Here is a 22,932-nt window from a genome sequence, read left to right as displayed (position 1 = left end):
ATATCTTGTCATTTCTCTCTTTCACATCCTGATAGAATTTGTGATCATTTATGATTAATATTTTTGGTACTTACTTATTGTTGGTCTCCTTTTTGAGAAGTTAGGACCCAAAAGTGGAGAGATAATGTTCATGGTACTGACTGAATTTCAGGTGCCTAACACACAGCTGAACTCAGATGGGGTGCACAGTGCGTGCTGATGGACTACTATTTAGAAGCTACAGATAAGAAGAGAGGGGAGGGATGAGGGGCTGTTGTGGGTATGGTTTCCTCTCCCTCTGAGATCACAGCAAACCATGGACCAAGAAGGTGACTTAGCCCTGGAAATGAAATTTTAGATCTACTTGTTGGGGAATCCTCCTGTATAATGAACAGCATCAGCTCACTTTAAGCATCATTTGCTTGTTCAGAAATACTGTCAGCCTTCCGGAGTATGGCCTACATTTCTCAGCCAATACACAGTGATTTAGACTATGTCTACCCTTATGGCCTCAGCTTAAAGAACTAACTGTAATATTGGGCCTAAAGGCTGCTGACCTTTCTATGGTAGTAACATAATGGGCAATCCTGAGTGTCCATCATAGGAATCACACAACAACATAGGTAGGCTGTGCTAATCAATTTTTCTACAAATTATAAATATAATCTGGATAACTTTATCCAACATAATAATGTCTTAATATAGTCATTTCAGTTCATTTTGATTTGTTCTGATTGAATTTAATTCACTTTACTTCAATTCAGTTCATACTATATGTTAAACACTGGGGATTAAATGACCTATTCGAGTTTTCATTTAATTTAATTACTTCATGGGGGCCTAGTATGTGCTAGGCGATGCTAGATGACGGTTATGCAAAAGTGAATTAAGTTGGGTCTCCTTAAAGGAGTTCACAGAGAAAGAGCCATGGATACCTACAGTGTGTGATAAATCATGGGACGAGAGAACTCCAGTGGACCATGGGAACACAGAAAAAGAAATAATGAGGGTGTTGGCAACCCTGATGATTAAACAATTCATTCTCATGAATGAGAAAAGGTATGTACAGAACACAGTCGAAGAAACACAACAGTCAGTGATCAAGTGAAAAAACGTGGACAGTATAAAGGTAAAGAAGAACAAAGATGGGTTTAGGATATGTGGGGAAGTTTCCTGGAGGAGCAAATACTTAAACTGGCTCTTCCCCCTCCACCTGTTTTTCTGGACTACATTTTACCAAACTAAAAAAGGAGGGGCAGAAAAGAAAGAAAAAGGTAAGATGCTATGAACCTTTTAATCTCAAGCCTCTGAGGCATGACTTATGAAATGATTAAAAGTAAATTAAAACTGCCCAGGAAGTCACAGGCTGCATGTGAGTGTCTTCCCACCAGGAAGCCACAGCTCACTGTTTCACGGCCACTCATTTTGTATTATGTAAACTTGTAAACACTAACCTTCCTCTTTTTTATAGTCATTGAATAGAACACAAATTCCTTCTGGACATTATTTTCCAGCAGAAATAAGAAACACACTGAAGAAAATGAATAAAGAGCAATTGTTTCTTTAGCTCATTAGGGCATTTGCTGTTTATGAAGTCGCAGGGATTTGCATGTGTTGGCATTTGCAGGCACAGTTGGATAGCGTTACTTTGTCAAAATAATCTATAGAGAGTATTCATTGTGAGTCAACTGATGATCATTTTGCTGCTCAAGAGCATTCATTATCTTCTAGAGTTGAGGTTTCTATGATTTGGGGATTATGGCCAATTGAAATTACAGTGTGCACTGTCTAGGTGGGGGAAGCTGTGAGTAAGTGGGCAGGCTTAGGTAACAGATGCAGCTGGAGTGAGGAGCTGGACCTTTGCCATTTCTTTACCTTGTGACCTTGAGCAAGTCACTTTTCCAAACCTTAGTTTTCTCATTCATATATGGGGATAACCATACCTACCTCATGAGAGTATGAATAGGATTAAACAAGACGAAATTAGTAAATGCACAGCAGAGAAAGCACTGATTAGATTATAACTATAATTATTATTAGCAGTAGTAGTCTTTCATTCGTATTATCTTAAGGAAAAAATAAAATAATCACTTTTGGTGAGGATACATTTGTCTTTAATAGATGTGCTCTTCCATGGGCTGATGTTGTCTTTAGGCTGGGCATGATCTTTTAGAGTTTTAAAATGAAACTTTAGAAGATTGGAGGTATTTAATAGGTTAATTCCCTAACCTATGGCAGGTAGGTAGGGTACCATCCCTAACCCAGTATTTCTTTTATTTTTATTTATTATTATTATTATTATTTTTTTATTTTTTATTTTTTATTTTTTTTTTGAGACGGAGTCTGGCTCTGTCGCCCAGGCTGGAGTGCAGTGGCGCGATCTCGGCTCACTGCAAGCTCCGCCTCTTGGGTTCACGCCATTCTCCTGTCTCAGCCTCCCGAGTAGCTGGGACTACAGGCACCCGTCACCATGCCCTGCTAAATTTTTTGTATTTTTAGTAGAGAGGGGGTTTCACCGTGTTAGCCAGGATGGTCCCGATCTCCTGACCTCGTGATCCGCCCGCCTCAGCCTCCCAAAGTGCTGGGATTACAGGCGTGAGCCACTGCGCCCGGCCCTAACTCAGTATTTCTGATAAACTTTCCTCTAGCTTTTGTTTGGGAACTAAAATGGGAAGAACCAAGTATGGATTTCCATCACTTATACTCATGGATCCCAGTTCAGGTCTTTATAGTTAATAAGAGTAGGTTCAATTCTTTTCTCACATTTTTCAGACAGTTATGCCCTCTTTGAATTCTGTATTTTGCAGCTTAAACATCTCCAATTGCCTGAACTGTTCCTTAACTGAGACTGTATCTGCCCTCTGCATGACCCTGATTTCCTGCTGAATTTGCTTCAGAAAGTTAATGTCTCTCCTCTTAAGTGTGTTTTCAGAAATGAATGCAATATTCCAGATCTCTCAGCATAGAGTATAGGAACTCTGTTGCTGGAGACTCATTTTTGAAATAAATAATCTCGGTAATAAGATTTCACAGTTGTTTTACATTTAAGATTAAATCATTTTGAAATTTAAATGGAAAGTTAGAGAGGCGATGATGAAAACCACCCATATTAATAGCACACAGAAATAAAAAGAAATATCTTTTTGCTCACTGACCCACCCAAGATAAAAAAGATTCCATTCTTGTTATCTTGCTTGTAAGCAAATACTAAATTCTCATAGTTTGAATAACTAGTTCCTCTTGCAGCATGCAAGATGATTGGACTAATTTAGCTTTAAAAAACAAAATTTCAAGTGACAGTTACAAGAATCAAAATCTGCATGTGCTATAAAAGTATGAGGCCAAGTCAATTTTAAAAGATATATCTGACTGTCTCAAAAAAAATAAAAAAAGATAAAGATGCAGGTACATCTACATACTGTATGTAATTTGGCTTGAGAATAGTATCTTTCTCTTTAGCTTTGGGCTAAACTTACACATACTTTCAATTCTATTGTATTGAATCCTATTGTAGAAATACTAAACATATCTTTATTTAAAAAGAAAGCAGCCCTTAATCTCAATATGGATCAGGCTGAAATGTACCTCTTAAATTTATCTGACACTTTCTTTTTCTTTTCTTTTTGAGGCAGAGTCTCGCTTTGTCACCCAGTCTGGAGTGTGGCAGTATGAGTGATCATGGGCTTGAGCCTCCTGGGCTCAAGCAATCCTTCTGCCTCACCCTCCCATGTAATTAGGACTACAGGCATATGCCACCATGACTGGCTAATAATTTTTGTAGAGACAGGGTTTCACTATGTTGCCTAGGCTGGTCTCAAACTCCTGGTTTCCAGCAATCCTCCTGCCTCAGCCTTCTAAAGTTCTGGGATTACAGGGATGAGCCACCATGCCCTGCCAGCTCTGACACTTTCATCTCCAGAGACTGAATATAGATAGGTTTCAGGTTTATAGCTTCATAGAGGATGTTTCCTAAGCAATTGGTTCAACCTCAGATCAGTCTTGCTAGTTGTTTGAGGGAGGCACAGTTCAAAATGACTGATATGGGCAAATTTAGCAATTAGTTAAATGACAAATCAAAGTGGTATAAAGGTATCATCTCATTACCATTCAGGACATAGGCATGGGCAAGGACTTCATGTCTAAAACACCAAAAGCAATGGCAACAAAAGCCAAAATTGACAAATGGGATCTAATTAAACTAAAGAGCTTCTGCACAGCAAAAGAAACTACCATCAGAGTGAACAGGCAACCTACAGAATGGGAGAAAATTTTCGCAACCTACTCATCTGACAAAGGGCTAATATCCAGAATCTACAATGAACTCAAACAAATTTACAAGAAAAAAAAAACAACCCCATCAAAAAGTGGGCAAAGGATATGAACAGACACTTCTCAAAAGAAGACATTTATGCAGCCAAAAAACACATGAAAAAATGCTCACCATCACTGGCCATCAGAGAAATGCAAATCAAAACCACAATGAGATACCATCTCACACCAGTTAGAATGGCAATCATTAAGAAGTCAGGAAACAACAGGTGCTGGAGAGGATGTGGAGAAATAGGAACACTTTTACACTGTTGGTGGGACTGTAAACTAGTTCAACCATTGTGGAAGTCAGTGTGGCAATTCCTCAGGGATCTAGAAGTAGAAATACCATTTGACCCAGCCATCCCATTACTGGGTATATACCCAAAGGACTATAAATCATGCTGCTATAAAGACACATGCACACGTATGTTTATTGCAGCACTATTCACAATAGCAAAGACTTGGAACCAATCCAAATGTCCAAAAATGATAGACTGGATTAAGAAAATGTGGCACATATACACCATGGAATACTATGCAGCCATAAAAAAATGATGAGTTCATGTCCTTTGTAGGGACATGGATGAAATTGGAAATCATCATTCTCAGTAAACTATCGCAAGGAAAAAAAACCAAACACCACATGTTCTCACTCATAGGTGGGAATTGAACAATGAGAACACATGGACACAGGAAGGGGAACATCACACTCTGGAGACTGTTGTGGGGTGAGGGGAGGGATAGCTTTAGGAGATATACCTAATGCTAAATGATGGGTTAATTGGTGCAGCACACCAGCATGGCACATGTATACATATGTAACTAACCTGCGCATTGTGCACATGTACCCTAAAACTTAAAGTATAATAATAATTTTTTTTAAAAAAAGGTATCATCTCTGCTGTAGGACTAATAAGCAATTTTTTTTTTCACATTTCTTACCTAGATTCTTAGTATATGCTTTAACTGAGCTACTTATCTGAGATTCTTAGTATATGCTTTAACTGAACTATTTATCCTACCGGCAAGTGGAGCAATTCATCTGATTTAAGGAGAAGGCGGACGTATAATCCAACCAGGTTTTTCTATTTTTTTTTTTGAAATGCCAAGATGGGCACAGCCTGGAGATATGTTTAATATAGAAAATGAAATTTCATCGAGAGGAAAGCAAGCTGAAGAGAGTCAAAGGGTGTTTGGATGCAAGCATGTAGAAATTTACATGGGTAACTTTCTTGTTTTTAATGTTGACTACTTGTGGAGATTAAGAATTTGTAGAGACAGGTGAAAGATGAAACCTTGACCACTCAATTATGTAGCAATGAACAACAAATACTGACTCATATTGCATCAATTAGGTATTTATTACCTGGGGCAAAATTATTTGGAAAGACAACCAGGAGCTGCTCTGGGACCAGGTCCTGCCACTTCTAGTCAAATTAACATTGCAACAGCAGGTTCCAACTTGCGGTGGTTCATTTTAGAGAGAGGGAGAGTTTGTCCAGCAACCAGGCATTAACTTGATAATTAGGATGACAGAGGCTCTGTTCTTCCTCTTTGTCCCTACTTGTTGCCCCAATTAGCTGTGTCTGTCTTGGATCTGTTATCATAAAAGAAGTACTTGGAAGACAACTCGGTGTCTTAACTCAAATAAATAGCTTAACAAACTGAAGATCGTAGAAATATACTACTGGTCTGATTTCTTATAAAATATGCTGGGTCTTGTGGCCACAAGTTACAGGAGATGGGAGGAGGATTTGCTGTTAGCTTCAGGATGCCAACATAAGTTAGCCAAAGCAGTTAACTGCCATCCAAATAATGAAGAGGCATTCTTTGAACACACACACACACACACACACACACACACACAGTATTATTTATATCAGCCATATAGGAACACACATTCTCCTGGAGCCAGGATATGGTGACAAAAATTAAGAGTTAACCAAGAACTGTCTTTTGCTTAGAAATAACCAATATTTATATAGTGCTTTCTACCTGGAGCTTTCACCTAACGTTATCTCATTTGTTTATTCAACAATATGGCTGTCTCTAATACCCTAGTTTTATAGATGAAGAGACTGAGGATCAGAAAGGTTAAAGGCTTCTGATCCAGGCTTTCCAGGGCCAGTTGCTGCTCCCTTTCTGCTGCGCCCCGCTGTCTCTCAGGAGAGGGCCTGTTTATGGCTGAGTTGCAACTCCACTGGAGGCCAAGGAGGCAGGGACAAATGCTGGCATTTTCAGATAGGTATTTATTATTAGGCTTTGCCTTGTAGTAACTGTAAAATCATGCCTTAGGCCTGCCTCTTGGCAAGGTCAGGGCACATATAAAGCATTTCTATAAAGTTAAATTCCTGATGGGAGGCTTTTAAGGTTTTTATATTTTAATGAAGTTATTAAAATGAAAGTTCAGACTTGCATAATTCATAAACATTCACTGCCTCTTTTAAAATCTCTTCTACTAAGCTATTTTTAAAAAATTTTGGTGAAATCCTTATAAACATAAAACACTAACATGTCTTTCAGGTAAGATTAGAATAGATTCCTAATTACTGTAACTGGAGATATACTGTGATATATTATTGCCCTTTAGGCTAGTTTCATTTGCAATATTTTCACTACATTAAAGACAGTGCTGTAAAATGCAGGAGTGTTTTCTAGATACACAAATTGAATTGGCAACTTTTAGTAAAAGTAGCTTTCAGATGCTTAATTGTTTTTATAAAGTCTAGAAATTGGGAACTTCCCTTCAAAATGACTTTCATAGCGGTATGTATTTTTACTTTGACTTTTAGTGACTGTCACATATCTTTTCAAGTTGTTATCATAATAATGCTGCTGGATTGAGTGTTTTAATGGATTCAGACTCCTGCCAATATAGTTGATGAAAATTTGAAAATCTACAAGCTAATGACCTGCTTTTTTTTTTTTTTTTTTTTTTTCCTGGTACTCTTTGCAATCAGTCTAGGCTGTCTTTTTAAGCAACACATTTTTAGGTTTTGAACTTAGGGTAATTGCATCTTACTTTAAAATCCTTTCTTATTTAGATGCATAATGACATTGTATAAATGTAACATTTTACTTCTCAGCAACAGCAGCCAGTAGTAGAAGCAGCAGCAGGTAAATTTTAGGAACATTAATAAAATAGAGACTTTCTCCTATTGCTTTTCTTTCTCATTGATATGTAGAAACTCTTTGTATTATAGGGATATTAATACTTGATCTGTTTATGTGAGGCAAAGCTTTCTTTTAGTGTGTTACTCATCTTTCAAATTCATTTATGGCATTTATTTGGGAAGCATGACATCTTTACTATATTGTTCCCTATCCAAGAGCATGTTATTTTTCTATTTATTTAGGTCTCATTTGAAGTCTTTCGGTGAATTTATATAGTTTTTCTCATAGTTACATTTATAAGAGAATTACTAAATATACCATGATACATTCGAAGAAAGGGATGCTATGCAACCACTAGATATGGCAGATCTATATGTTGGCCCAAAGGATCTCCATTATATATTGGTAGGTAAAAAATAATTACAGAATAATGTGTTTAAAATCCCATTTTGTAAAATGTATATATATTTGTATATATATGTATAGAATTGATATAAGCAGAAAGAAAATCTGGAAGGATATGAAATTCCAAATTATTTCCTTGAGTCAATTAACTCTGAGGAATGGGAAAGGATTAGAGGGGGCTGATTTGAGTTACTGTTTTACTTATATATGAAAAGAAGTGGTGGGGTTGTGCATTAACTTTATTTCTTGAGCTTTCCTATAATTTTAAAACTAAAATTCCAGATAAATATTTAAACACAGGGCTATTTGTGAAAGCATTTGTTTCCTTAATAAGGATATGAAAGTTCATAATATTCTCTAAAAATGACAGCTGCGTCAGTACATTACTGAGTAATCTTGCAGTTTCATATGTATATGTAGTATATGCAGTAATTCTGCAAGTGCACTATCACGAAATGTGCATTCGGCTCTTTTTTTTAAATTAACGGGACACTTTATTAGTTAATTACACTGTCATATTGTTGACTGAAATCAGTAGTTTGAAATCTATTAATTTCTTAATCATGTTGCTTTAGTTTTGGCTAAAAGCAGTTTCAGTGGTTCTGAGGATATAAAATAAATGCGCTTAATTCTTTTTTTAAGTTAAATAAAATCATTTATTTCTGAAAGAAAAATTATAGGAAGCCTCCTAGTTTTCCAGTTTTCACTAAAAATGATGTACCACAAAATTTAGGCCATTAGTAATTTAAAAAGGCTGTCAGCTGGTATGGTCTTTTGGCTTCCTTTGATAAGGAGTTAGTTAGTCTTTAAAACAGTGGACAAGTAAGATGCTGAATCATTGCCTTATCTGTTCATGCTGGGCAAAAGGTGACCAAGGGATCATTCTCTGTCTTTACTTTTTCCCTTGAAAATGCCTTTATGACTGTCATTGAGGTATAACTACAGTAATGTGTGCATTTCTGTGTCACTCTCTTCTTTTATCTCTTGGAGATAGTCTGTTTTTCTTTTGTTTAACCACTAAAGGGGGTGGGGAGGGGGGAAATGAAGGAAGGAAGTAAAATCTTCTGAAAATGATGGCTGAAATAACCAATTGATTTTAAGAATTCCATTGTCTGGTTTTTATTTATGAGCCGCTATTTCTATTATAATAGGATTACTACTATATGATGCCAAAATAATTGCATTAAGTGATGAAATTAAGTCAGATCATTTGGAAGATGAAGACAAAATAATCAGTTAGATTAGTGGAATTTAAAAATTCATAACTGATTGTTTAGGCAGGGTATATTAAGGTCTGTTTCTTCAGCATATATGCTGGGGGCTCTGAGAACACAGACATAAGTAGACACAATCCCTGCTCTCAAAGTAGCTCATGGTGCAGCAGGTGGCAAGACTATGGTGAAAAGGGAACAAGAATGATATTTTTATAACTGAGATTAAGAATAAGGGATTAAGGAACCAAGTAGAAACAGTATATACTTTTGGAAGCAGAGGTGATTATAGTAAAGTACAATTTTTTTTTTTTTTTTGAGACAGGGACACGCTTTGTCACTCAGGCTGGAGTGCAGTGGCACAATCACAGCTCACTGCAGCCTTGACCTCCTGGGCTTGAGAGATCTTCTCACCTCAGCTTCCCATGTAGCTGGGACCACAGGTGTGGGCTACCATTCCCGGCTAGTTTTTTTTTTTTTTTTTAATTTTTGTGTAGAGATGGGGGTCCCACTATGCAGCTCAGGCTGATCTCAAACTCCTGGGCTTAAGCGATCCTCCCACCTTGGCCTGCCAAAGTACTGGGATTACAGGTGTGAGCCACTGCACCTGGCCAGTACAGTTGTTTTTAAAAGACTGTCTTTGATGTTTCCATTTCTGAGCATTATTGTAGTGTTTGAGACTCAAAACTTTGCATGCTTTTGTCACCTATTATATGCTTTACTAACAGGAATCTTATACCTTTGTAAAAGGAAGGGGAAAATAGCACCGACTTTTGCTACATGTTTTTAATAGTTTCATTAGAAACTCCCAAATATCTCCTGAAAGAACCCACTAAATATGATTTTTAAAAATAGGAATTTGTGGGGACTCTATTCCTCCCAGTGCAATTACCTATTAGAAATTCTGACCCTCATTTTTTTTTCTGTATACTGAATGAAGAGAAGGGAATAGAAGTGGCCAACTGAAGGATGCAAATGTAAGCATTCTGGGTTGGATTAGTGAGATATGCAGCTGTGAGCTATTTATGGTTACCCATGGAAAGGCATGAGGGGTTCCTACAAGACAACACAAAGGTTTAGAGATGTCTCCTTGTAAGCCTATAACACAAAACAGACCTACACTTATCTCAGTCTTATATTTCAATCTGTTCCATTTCCTAGAGCAACACGTATTTACAACCCAAATGTAAAGTAGTAAAGAAAATTTGACAAAGAATTTTTGAGTAGAAAGGTGCCTTTGAGATCATCCTGAATAGCTGTCCCTTTTATCTATTCTCTTTCAAACATCAAGGTGACTTCCTGATTCTAGTATTGTGGGATGTGATAAATAGGTAGGTATTACTCTAGCTCTACCTTTCATGATTTTCAGACTTTCATCATATCCTTGTTCAGCCTTCCTTTTCCAGACCACAAAGTCCCGCTGTTCCTAGCCTGTCCTCACACACGGCCCCTTCATCCCTCTATTGTAGCTGCTTTCCTCCAGCAGATAGTCATCTAATACCACTGTCTTTCCTGAGGTGAACAACCAAAACTCTGTGTGTTGTACACATGAATGAGCTCTGGACTTGGACAAAGGTAGGAGATTTTCCCTCCCTTTTATTTATAAAATCTTCTGTGACAACATCAAGCCTTTTTTGGGGTAGCAAAAAAGACACGTTCACTTGGTGAATGTCTTCAGTGGATGGTTCTATGTGACATTTTTCTTGATTTATAATTGATCCTATTACTCTATACTCTAAATTGGGTCACGTTTTCCTTTTAGTGTATTATTTTTTAGCTTGACCCAAATGAAGCACATCTACCACATTTTTTGGCTTACTCAGCTTAGCTAGATTTTTTGAATTTACCCACTGATCTTTGCATTTCAATGGCTGGAAACGTTTATCTTACCTTCAGAATTATGAGTTTTAAGGTGACTGGTGAAAGTGCCTTAGAACAGACCTCTTTGGAACTCCCTGTTTCTACTTCTTCATCTGTAGATTTCTCGTTAAAATTATCTAGCTGACATGTGTTTTCCTGGTAAGTTGTCTATTGCAATTCAAATTTCTTTAATTTTAGTATTTATATATGTAATTTTGACCCAAAGAGTCCCATAACAATTTACAGGGGTAGTAAGCTTTTGTACTCCTACATCATACTGCCCCTCTCCCAATAATATCACATACTCGTTTACAGAATTAGCCCTTGCTAAAATTTAGTTGTAGGTAAAATTTTTCTTTAATCTCTAAAAGGCACTCAAATCCCTTAAACTTGGACTCTCTTCCACCATGTTCAGCAGCCTCTCCTCTGTACCACAGATACAGCTGAAATGTCACTGTTTTGTGTCTCATCCTCTTTTGTGTATGAAGAATAAGTCACTAAAATAACATACCAATCTGTACATTAGGGAGAAACTGATACAGTCCTTTCCAGCATAAAAATCATCTATAACTATTCAACGTCTGGTGTTATGGACTTGTTGATCTCACCTTTGCTGTCTAAGTAGCTGAAGAACTAATTAAACAGTCAACCAACTGATTTATGTTAGTGAGTTCCACGATAGAATTTTAGCTTGAGTATAGAGGATATTTGGAATCAGGTCACTTTTGGACATCTTTCAAACTGCGGCATGTAGTTATCCACCTGTTCTCCAGGTTGAACCTGCTGAGCAATGATAAGGACCTAGACATCAGGTTTTATTCACTGGAGTCTGAAGACAGTCTGCTTGGGATGACATCCTAGCTCTGTCAAATAGTAATCCTGTGACCTTGGGTAAGTTATGTACCGCTCTGTCCTTCAGTTCCATCATCAATAAAATCACATTAAAAATAGTATCTACCTCATAGGGTTGTAATGGGGATTAAATCAGTTAGCCATATGTAAAGCATTTAGAACAGTGTCTGGCTCACATTCTGCTATGCAAGTGTCTGCTGTTTTTACTCATATTCCCAAGGATTGGCACGGTGCCTGGCACAGAGGAGTTTTCACATGATATTTGTTGACTGATTGGATATATACCTGCTGGCTAAAGAATCTACTTAGGAGTTTTTGGGCTAACTCTTCTGAACAAATACATTACAGCCTATCACTTATTTCTCTTGATTTCACATCTGCTCATTTCTCTAAAACTTTTAGTCCTTCAGGCATAGCATTTCTATCCATTCTGTGGATAATTGTGCCTGGGTCCCAACTTGTACCGGTCTTGGCTATAATCCTTTCTAATTATGCATTTTCTAGAATGATCCAGTTTCAAGACTTGTCATTTGTTTTTTAGACCAATCTGTTCATGTTTTAGGAATTCAGATTATTTTATCAATATTGTAATTAAGCATTTCGAAGTATCCCAGAATTGATATTATATTGTAACATTCATGCCTAAAATTATGATGAAGCTTCTGACATCACAGCCAACTTATTATGCATATTCCTGTCCCATTAGCTCAATAAGATGCCAGTTTATTTGCATATTATTGCTTGACCCTGATATCATGGCCAATTAATTTGCATATCCCTATCTAATTGGTTCAAATAAGTTTTTGCCATTTTATTTATTGGCCCGGCTCCCAGACTAGTGGCTTTTAGTTCAAATCAATTGAATTTGGAGTGTTTTTCTTTGTTGTGCTTTCAGCACCAGTGGAAGGACAGATAAGGGTGGTAGTCAAGGGTATTAGAAACAACTTCAGAATGTACAAAGGAAACATCTATTGCTTTTATTTCCTCTTTCAGTGGAGGAGACTCAAGAAAAAAAGATAATAATTTAGACATGTGGGCCAGGTATTTTTCAGGGAAGAGGATACTGGACTGATGAAAGAAATAGAACTTCTTATTTGAGGAAATTCCATTATATAAAGCAAAAGACGTATTCTACGTTACTGACCAAAAAAAAAAAAAAAAAAAATTCTAACTTGGAACTTGGCTGACCTAGGCCTCAGTTAAAATTATGACATAGCATTTTAAGCCTCTGAAGTGTAGTTTTCAAATTTAAGATGCATAAAAATAACATGGGTATGTGTGTGTGGACGGGGAGGACCTGTTTAAAAGGCAATTTCCAGGTTCCCACCCCTAGATACTCAGTCACAGCTCGGTTTGAATTAGTCCTTGAAATCTTAGTTTTTAATAAGTACCCTAGGTGATTTTGATGGGGTTATGCAAAATATCACATGTTGATAAATATCGCCTGAGAGAATGGCCTACCTCTGCTCGTTCGTGGTTTCTCCTTGGAATCTAGTAGTTACCTGAGGTTGGGTGAGTTGCTCTTTCCTAAATGATCTCAAATATTTAAATCTGGCTGCATTTCCTAAATTACATTTCTAGGACAGTAGAAAAGGAGCTAGAGAAAAGACAAACCCATAAGTAACATTTAAAAAATGGCATCTTCCAGAAAACAGAGTGTGTGTGGGTGGAGGGAGAGGGACAGGGTAAATTTTGCTCGCCTAGGTCACAGTAGCTAATCCACACACTGGCAGTGTGACATATAGTGATGGTGACTCCTTCATCACCATGAATCCCCTGTTCCCTCTCTATCATTTCCCTCAAGTAATTGCTGCCACTTTCAAACATTTCATTTCCCTTTTCTTTTGGAGACTTAGAGATGTTTTGGAGGAACTCTCCTACAGCCCCAAATGTTCCTTTTCACAGTACAGGTTTCATTTCATAGTGACAAGGCAGGACTAGGGATGACCAGGAAGAGGACTAGGGATGGGTCATAGAACAGAGAGTGAAAGGGACAGAAAAGTGATGAAGGAGAACACTTTGCAACCATTGTTGACCTGATCCCACCTCCTAGCCACCTCCCTAGCTCCTTGATGTTCAGGAGGCTGCTGGAATAGCTACATGTGATTTCAGCCCTTTACCATATGGGTTTCCAGCTTGCCCCCATGCTTGACATACTTTTGTTATGTTCCCTACTCCCCCAATTTAGGTGAATGCAAACCACATCAAACGAGCAGGACTGCACACTTTTTACCCTTGTTGATTTGCAATGGCTACTAGCAGTACAAATACAGAAAAAAGTCTCAGAAGAATTACGTGCTAGCTTCAGGGAATGAGAGAAGTAGAACAGGTCTGTGAGATCACATTCTGTTTCATACTGGGCCCGGCAAGAAGAGGAATCTGCCAGAAACCACAAGTGAAGCAAGAAAATCAATTTGTGGTTCTGAGAAGGCAAGAAAGGGGGCACCCTGGAGCTATTTGACTAGGAGTATCCTTAAGGGTTTACACTTACGAACATTTTCCCCAGTCTCCAAGAATCCCTCCATCTCCAACAATCCATGAAGACTCCATTTCTAGTCTTCCCTACTGTGACGATCTCATCTTGATGTTTTGGCTTTGGGCAGGGGAAGCACCTCACGCAGGTTAGAGCTGAGGAATCCTCGCTCTCCCATCTTGAAGGTAGGGGTGTGGGCAAGGCTGAATGCTATATTGGAAAGTCCTCTGCATTGAGAACTGGGGGGATCTGAACTTCAGTCCTACCCTCAGATCAGCCGAGATCAAATGTCAGCAGTGATAAGAGCAATTGCAAGTATTGAACACCCCCATCTATATGCCACATGTAGGAAGATAGTTTATGGACATTGTCTAATGTCTCTAAGCTTCAATTTTCTCACTGGTAAAATCAGAATGTTATCTTCAGAAAGTATCTCACAGGGCTATCATAAGAACCACATGAGAAAACCAAGTTAAAAAATATTTCTAAATTAGAAAGTGTTCTGTAACTGATAATGTGACTTTTTAACAGTTAAAAATAATTCTCAGATTGAAGTAGAAAAACAGAATTTCTACGGAATAGATCAAAATTTAAAAGCTATAATCACTTCAATTTTTGCTGATTTTAAAGTTTAGTGTTTCCTTCTTTAAACAGCCATGTCCTTAAATAGAAAACTTTCAGAATTTCATTTAATTTACAACAGAAAGCCTAAACTAAACTTAGTGTTGACATTCCTCATTAAAGCTGTACTCAGAAGTGTCAAATTTCTGAGATGACAAAAAACAAAACAAAACACCAAACTTGAGGAAAGTGATTGCTGTGACACAAATAGGGACAAGAAGCAAAGTATCTGATTAGTCTCTGACTTAGGAGTTTACACAGGTACAAATTTAAGAATAAAAGTTATATACTTTAGCTCAAAACTATGAGACACACAGCCTCATACCTTTGGGAAGCCTCAATGTTTCCAATGCCTTTACTGTGACCTCTTTATTCTCTTCCCCAATTTTCCCAAATAGAAAACATTTCTTATTTGAAGGAAGATTTACTCCACACAGAGATGTGTAAAAGGCAACGAAGCTATTGAGACATGTTTACTAGGCAGAAGTCTTGATTGTCTCCACGTATAAGGCAAAAAGTCCTACACATATTCTACAGCACCAACTTGCTCCTGAAGAACAGTCTTGCAGCCTGCAAGATTCAAGATCTCAATACAAATACAGTCATGCCCTGTGTAACTACATTTCAGTCAAGGATGGACTGCCTATAGAATGGTGGTCCCATAAGATTATAATACTGTATTTTTGTTGTACCTTCTCTATGTTTAGATACACAAATACAATTACCTACAGTATTTAGTATGGTAACATGTTGTATAGATTGGTAGCCTAGGAGCAATAAGCCATACCACATAGCTTAGGTGTGTAGCAGGCTGCACCATCTAGGTTTGTGTTTATGATGTTTGTGCAATGATCAAATAACCTAATGATACATTTCTCAAAATGTATGTCTGTTGTTAATCAACACATGACTGCAGTTAAATTCAGAAATCCTCACTGTTGCTCACAAGCATTTGAAAGTTGGGATATTAAGAATGCAAGTGCAAGGATCTACTGTAGAGATGTGCATAGTCCAATTAAGCTTGTCACTGTAAAGTATGAAGGGCTGAGATTTGCATTTTTTGCATGTGGATATACAATAGAGGCAAAATCTTTGTGCAATGCATTTTGAATGAATACTGCAGGAAGGAAATAACCTTGTTGGAGAGCAATAATAAAATTATTTTACATATGTTTTCATGTTTTATTTTCTCAAATGTTTTGTTAATTATCTTAATTCACTATAGTGTCTATGCAAAATGTGGGCCTACTGATACGTTTGCCTGAATTAATCAGCTAATTCCATCAAACAATAAGATAAACTTTTTTTCCCCATTGAAGCAAGTAATTGGTTAAATCATCCATTGGTTGCTTTCCCATGTTGCATATTTAGCCCAAGATTTGATAAAATTACTAATAGAAATGACTACAATAGTATTTAGTGAGCACTTAGTTGTGCCAGGCCCTGTGCTTTCATTTATTTCTCATAGCATCATCAACAAAGTCCTCTCATTATTCCCACTTTATAGATAATGCAGCTGAGGCTTAGAAGAGTTAAATAAATAACTTGTGCAATGTCAAATTGCTAGTTAGTGGCAGATGGAGTTTAAACTCTGGCAAAACAACCCACTTTGGTTCCAATTAACTAGTCATTTCCAGCAAATGTACTTTGGCATTTGAATTACCTGGAATGATCTTATTATATAATTTTGGTCTCCTTGTACATAGGTCAACTTACTTTGAGACAGACCATCCAAAAGTGCTTAAAGTTATTTTAATGGTAAGTGGGTTAGACACATTTGAAATTCAAGACTTGTTTTTTCAGGCCATAGCTCCTTTGTAAATAATTCATTATTCATTCAGCAGCTATGCTTAGTGCTACCCATCACTGAGAGCATTGTGGGAGGGATAAATACAGAACACAGTCTAGTGAGAGAGAAGCATGATGTTTGAGGGGTGTAAACAAATGGCTAGTGGCATTTAAAAAAAGGCAAAGATTTGTTCTACTGGGATGGATCTTAAAACCATGAGGTCTTAAGACCTCATGAGTAGATGGCATTTCAGCAACAACCTGGAAGAAGTGAAGAAGTGAGCCATGAGGTATCTGTTCTCTCTCCCAGATGCCCCGTGGCTCTTCTCTCTCCCAGACGCCCCGTGGCTGTTCTCTCTCCCAGACGCCCCGTGGCTGTTCTCTCTCTCAGACGCCCCGTGGCTGTTCTCTCTCCCAGACGCCCGTGGCTGCTCTCTCTCCCAGATGCCCCATGGCTCAATTCTTCACTTCTTCCAGGTTGTTGCTGAAATGCCAACTACTCATGAGGTCTTCTCTGAACCCCATCTAAGATGAATCCCCAATATTCCTTATCCTACTTCCTGCTTTACCGCTCCGTAACACCTGTTACCTCTTGGTAGACTCATGCTTTTGCTATCTGTTGGCTTCTTTTCTGTTTCCCTACATTAGAACGCAAGCTGCAGGAGGGGAGGGTCTTTTGCACTGTTTTATCCACTAATGTAAACCTAGTGCTCAGAACAATGTTGACTTAAAGTAGGGACACAATATATGTTTATTGAATGAATGGAGGAGATAATACTTAAGCTGGGCCTAAAGAATGGGTAGGAATTGGCTAGACATTGTTGGAAGGAAGAGAATTCCAGGTGAAGGAAACGACCTAAGCAAGTAATAGAGGCAGAAAGTTGTATAGTTTGTTTGCAGAAGAGTGTGCTGGTCAATTTGGTGAAAATGAGATATGGCATGACATAGGCTGGACATATCCACATTACGTAGACTCAAGTGATTAGAGTGGTTATGGCTTAATTCCACAGGCAGTGAGAAGCCCTTAAAATTAGGGCTTTTCAGGATAATTACTCTTTAAATATTCTTACTTAATAATTAAACTTCTTCCAGGTAATTCAAATGTAGGGGCGAACCCAGGTTGTGAGGATCCTGAAGCTAATACGGTTTTGCTGGTTCTCTTCAGAAAAAAAGAATATAAAGTTATGAATACTAAATTAGGTATGACCTTTGGCCTTTCCTTATTCATTTCACAATGCTGAGTTAGTCAGTGCATTGCAGGTACCCTTCCTTCTTTGGGATAGCTAGCAATAACCTCACTATACATTATATGACTGTAAGCCCCATAAAAATAACCTGCTAGACCTAACTTCCCTTAGCCAAGTTTCAAAAATGCCTGCAGCCAGCCTCTCTGAAGCCACTGAACGAGAAGGGATAGACGGCGGAGAAGTCCTAGTGGAAACAGAGAGCAAACTGGGATGAACAACTTGTGGTTGAAATATCTCTCTATGATGATGGGAACTCATTTCTGAGACCCTGGAAGAAGCCAGGACAAATCCTATCTGCTGAAGCAGATAGGATGACTTAGGAAGACTAGCAGAGTACTAGACATAGGTTATGAGGGGATGGTTGGCATGGATATTTGGGACAAAGCATAAGAGAGAGGATACAAAGAAATCATGTCATGATAGTTGGCTGTTGAACCAAAGGACAGGAAAATGTTAAAGGTGTCTGAAGTTACCTTAGGAAACTAAGTAATAATCTAGGAGGGAACTGTTATTGTAGTTAAAAATTTCTCTGCATGTTTTTCACTTATAGTCACATTAAATATACTTCTAGAGAACACTGTGCTCTTTGCTTTAAATTTGCTGTGTTACACTGCTAGGCACAATAAAAACAGCAAGTTATTAAATAGGGTCTTAATGACATGAAAGAATTAGTACAGCTTCCCCAGGTGACTTATTTATAAAGAGAAATACACTCAGGTACCAGGAGAATTTGGTCGACAAATTAGTGGGTAAGTGAGGGGAAGCTCAGCTGTAGCACTTTTTAGCTGTTATGCTTTAGAATAAAAAATCACCATGCTGCCTTAGGATGACCTTTTGAAGTTTGCAATATTTTTATTAAAGAAAGCATTGAATAACCAGTAATGTTGGTTGTAATTCCATAGCCACAAACAATGACAACTGCAGTCAATTTATGATGACCTTGTGGCATATCAAGAAAATTCCTCACACTTTAATGATTTAGCGGAAAATTAAAAATATAATTGATTTAATCATATGCAGAAGAAGAAAAATTATGTTCAACCGTGGAAGTGACAAGTCCTTGAGTTGACTTTGCTTTTGAGCCAGGGTATACTTTATTCACCATGTTTTACTAAGGTTGGGTTGTATGGAAATTTCAATCCCCACATCTCTCCCATCCTCAATGTCAGCTGTGGAATTAAATGCATTACCATAGGGGTTCACTCTGAACAGAGATTTCATTATGCATATGTATTGAAATGCTGTGTCTTTAATAAATGGTATCATAGGAACTATGTTAGGCTATCAAATACCTAATAAATAAGTCTCATGGAAAACATTGTTTTTTATATTGTGGGTGAATTCTGACCAAAAACCCCCTCTAAGCTCAACAAAATTATAATCTGTCATAAACACTCTCTTTCAGAAAAGAAGCAAACATTTTCAGCTTTCAATGCCGTTAAAAAGACAATTGATACTTTGGCTCCAAAGAAGGAAAATAGATTTCATCTTCTATGCCAATTCCTATAAATTGAGAGTGGCTTCCTGGGGCACTGTGTTGGGATGAATTCTGAGACTGCTTCTAGGCTCCATAGGAAAGAGAACTGTGATCAATTAAGGAGTGGGGAGTCGCAGCATGTGCGCCATGCATTTGGTATCCACGATGAAACAGCATTTGAAAAAAATCAATAAACACTGCAGGCTTACCAGATAAGCCACCCACATCCATCTTCTTCAGGTTCTTTGCCTCCAGAATGACAACAGTCAGCTTACCAGCAGTAGGTACGTAGCGAAGGGAGAAGCAGATATCACCCAATTTCTCTTGCTAAGAAAACCAATAAGAAAGTATTAGCAATTTTTCAAATACAAGTAAATAGAGTTTTAACATATATATTGTAAATTCTTCAAGAGGAGGATTATGTTGATTAGAATTTGAAAATTTTAGGCCCATTGGCATTTACACAGTGGCCTTTCATTGACTAAGGTATCAAGCAAGAGTGATAACAGCTTTTTTTTTTTAAGACCATCTATTTCAGTTTTTAACAAAGATCATCTATACTTTAATGTTCATCAAAATATGTCTATAATTCAATGGTGCAGGAAATGAGAACAACATGACTTTTTAAAGAGACTTTGTGCTCTGAATAGCACTGCAAAACTCTTGGCAAAATTTTCATGTTTTTATTAAACAGCTTTGAAATAAGCCTAACACTTTAGTTGAATCAATCGACCTAAATTTTTGTCCTTTTACATTTCAAATAGGATTACCTCTAATACTCTATATTCAGGTTTTTGGGAGAAGGACTTGCATTTGTGTGTCATTAAATTCTATTTATTGATGAGAAATTCTGAATTCCTGATAGCTGAAATGTAACAAAGTATAAGGTTTTGCACTTTTAGTATTACTCATCTTAAGTGAGGTCTAACTTTTATTCCTAATTCTAAAAATCTGAGCAGCAGGCTAGAAAATTGAAACCCATAGTAACACAATGCAAATGCATCTCATAACTTCTCATGTTATTTCACTGATACCATACTTTAGGCCCAAAGAACATTGAACAGTCCTGTACTCAGGCATTTTTGAACAACTGATCAAGTGTTTACAATGATGATGGTATAGAGAATTTTACTTTTTTTTCAGAAAAGACTCCTACTGATTCTCCTGCCTTAAGTGTTTTATTTTCTAGGGTGAATAATTAAGAACCAAATTATTGTTCAACATAAGTAGAATTTGCATTCATATTTATAAGCATGAGATAGAGATAGAGAGAGTGCAAGAGAGAGAGTTTGTTGTATGCCCCTCAGATACTGGAGGCTCTAGAGTGCTTTCTGACATGCAGAATTAGCTATATGGCAAATCAAGACTTATTTTAGTGTTTCCCACAATAAAATGTGAATTCTGATTCTATAGAAGGCAACAGTTATGTCAGACTTCTGCAGATAGACTTTTAACATAGGAATGAGCTACAGAAAGCCATATACTAAGGCACTTTCAAGTAATACCCTTATTATGACTATATGTGTCTTTATCTATAACTTGACATATGTGTTAAGTCAGCCAGAGTCTCCAGTGTGGAAATAGGTGCCTAGATGTAATTTAACAGGTAAGAAAATGTAATTCCCCCCCGTTTTTTTTGGGGGGGGGTGTATTCATTATATCCATTTTTAAAAAGAGAAAGATTGTAATTTTTCTATAATTGAGAGGTAATACATTCAATGTGTGAGGGAGAAATAGTGCCTCTTTCTGCTAAAGTAATGTCTGTACTGGAAACATCACCAAATATGTTTATGGCTCCAAGTCTTTCATTTCTTGAGTCCCCATAGCATTTTACCATACATCTCTATGTTACCAAGAACTCTGTTTTTGTCTCAGTGTGTATATGTCTTAATTCTCCCACATGATTGTAAACTCCTTGAAGACAGGATCCATCATTAAATTATCACTTTCCACACAGTTTCAAAACTTAAATAAGTGGAAACTTTAGAAAATACCTGTTCTGAATTATCTAGGTCATAACCCCCTTCCACTAATATAAATAATAAAGAGTTACTTCTAATGTGCTGAATTCACCTGATGTGCCTACTCACTCCTAGGAATTAATTTATACAACAGGAGAGGCTAGTGGAATAAATTACTCTTCAGAGTATCTGAAAATAATGAATGGGAGACAATATCATGGAAATTAATATAAAATATGGACAAATTTATCTGAACTTTATGGGACAAGAGAAATGTAAATGAACAAAATTGCTGTTCAAAATGCTCGTTAGGAGGAGGGCTCTTTTTTTTTTTTTTTTTTTTTCGCAGAATTCTGTCTATTTTCCACAATAGCCTCCTTGGGGAACTGATTGTGTTGCAGGATCAGGTTACTCTAACTGTTCTAATCAGGAATTTCAGACATGACTGCTCTCTCTTAAATAACATCTCCCTTTATGGGCCATAATCTAATTCCACGATTAATTTAGCGGCATTGCAATTGTGTTGAACAAAGAAATGTCACAAATGTCTTCTTCCAATACCTTTTTATTCCTCAATCTTATGACACATAGGAGGTTTAAAAGATTTTACATAATATTTATCTTCAGAAGAGAGTATTTGTACAGTTTGAAAAAGCATGCTCGGAAGCAGGAGAAATCTGTGATGTTACTTGTAATTTTAAAGTTATGGGATGGGAGAAGAATGAGTGTTTAAGAGAAAAATATGGGCATTTTGGGAGAAAGAAAAATATGGAAAAGTGCTTTTTTTAAAGCACCCTTTACAGATCTACACTTGCTTCATTAGTTTAAGAACTTTAACATGTAAAATTTCATTTGCTCATAAAATTATTGTAATTGATATGCCAAATTGAATGTGTAGTTTATATTAATTAACTGAAGTTACTTTTCAAAAAGTTTTAACATTTTATTACTTCTGGATCTCCAAGATATTTGAAAGCTAGTCCTTGATTTTCCTGAAATTTGTGTCCTTTATGGGCATCAACAAGATAGAGAAAAACTCATTTCCAGAAAAAGGCAAGGAAAATACCCAATTTATACTAACCATTTTCTTGTTAGTGAAATTTTTGGAGGTTTAAGTATATGCTTTCCCTAATGCCCTAAGAATCAGCTTTAATAATTGTCTACCAAAAGCTTGAAAATTAGGGCAGCTTTCTTTTACTACCTGGTGGTTTGATCCAAGATTAATTGATCTAGGACATTTGCAAATATGATTGTCATGTGTTTCTCACATGTTGGGGAGGATGAGGGACTTGAAGTTTATGTGAAACAAGAGCAAGAATATGCATCCTGAGGGCCGGGCGCGGTGGCTCACGCCTGTAATCCCAGCACTTTGGGAGTCTGAGGTGGGCGGATCACGAGGTCAGGACATCGAGACCATCCTGGCTAACACGGTGAAACCCCGTCTCTACTAAAAATACAAAAAATTAGCCGGGCATGGTGGCGGGCGCCTGTAGTCCCAGCTAACCGGGAGGCTGAGGCAGGAGAATGGTGTGAACCCGGGAGGCGGAGCTTGCAGTGAGCCGAGATCGCGCCACTGCACTCCAGCCTGGGAGACAGAGCGAGACTCCGTCTCGAAAAAAAAGAAAAAAGAATA

General features: G+C 37.4%; 1 protein-coding gene across 3 annotated transcripts in view; it reads right to left on the bottom strand.

The window, feature by feature from the left end:
• Window positions 1–22,932, bottom strand: part of SYT1 (synaptotagmin 1) — a 577,710-nt gene that overhangs the window by 78,960 nt on the left and 475,818 nt on the right. For all 3 annotated transcript variants that reach the window (XM_004053612.5, XM_055358751.2, XM_019039060.3), the window contains one exon: window positions 19,548–19,665. In XM_004053612.5, coding sequence (XP_004053660.1) covers window positions 19,548–19,665 — 118 coding nt within the window. The remainder of the gene's footprint in view (window positions 1–19,547; window positions 19,666–22,932) is intronic.

Source organism: Gorilla gorilla, chromosome 10 (assembly GCF_029281585.2).
Source record: "Gorilla gorilla gorilla isolate KB3781 chromosome 10, NHGRI_mGorGor1-v2.1_pri, whole genome shotgun sequence".
In the NCBI taxonomy this organism is placed as follows: domain Eukaryota; kingdom Metazoa; phylum Chordata; class Mammalia; order Primates; family Hominidae; genus Gorilla; species Gorilla gorilla.
This window is presented reverse-complemented; position numbering and strand designations above follow the sequence as displayed.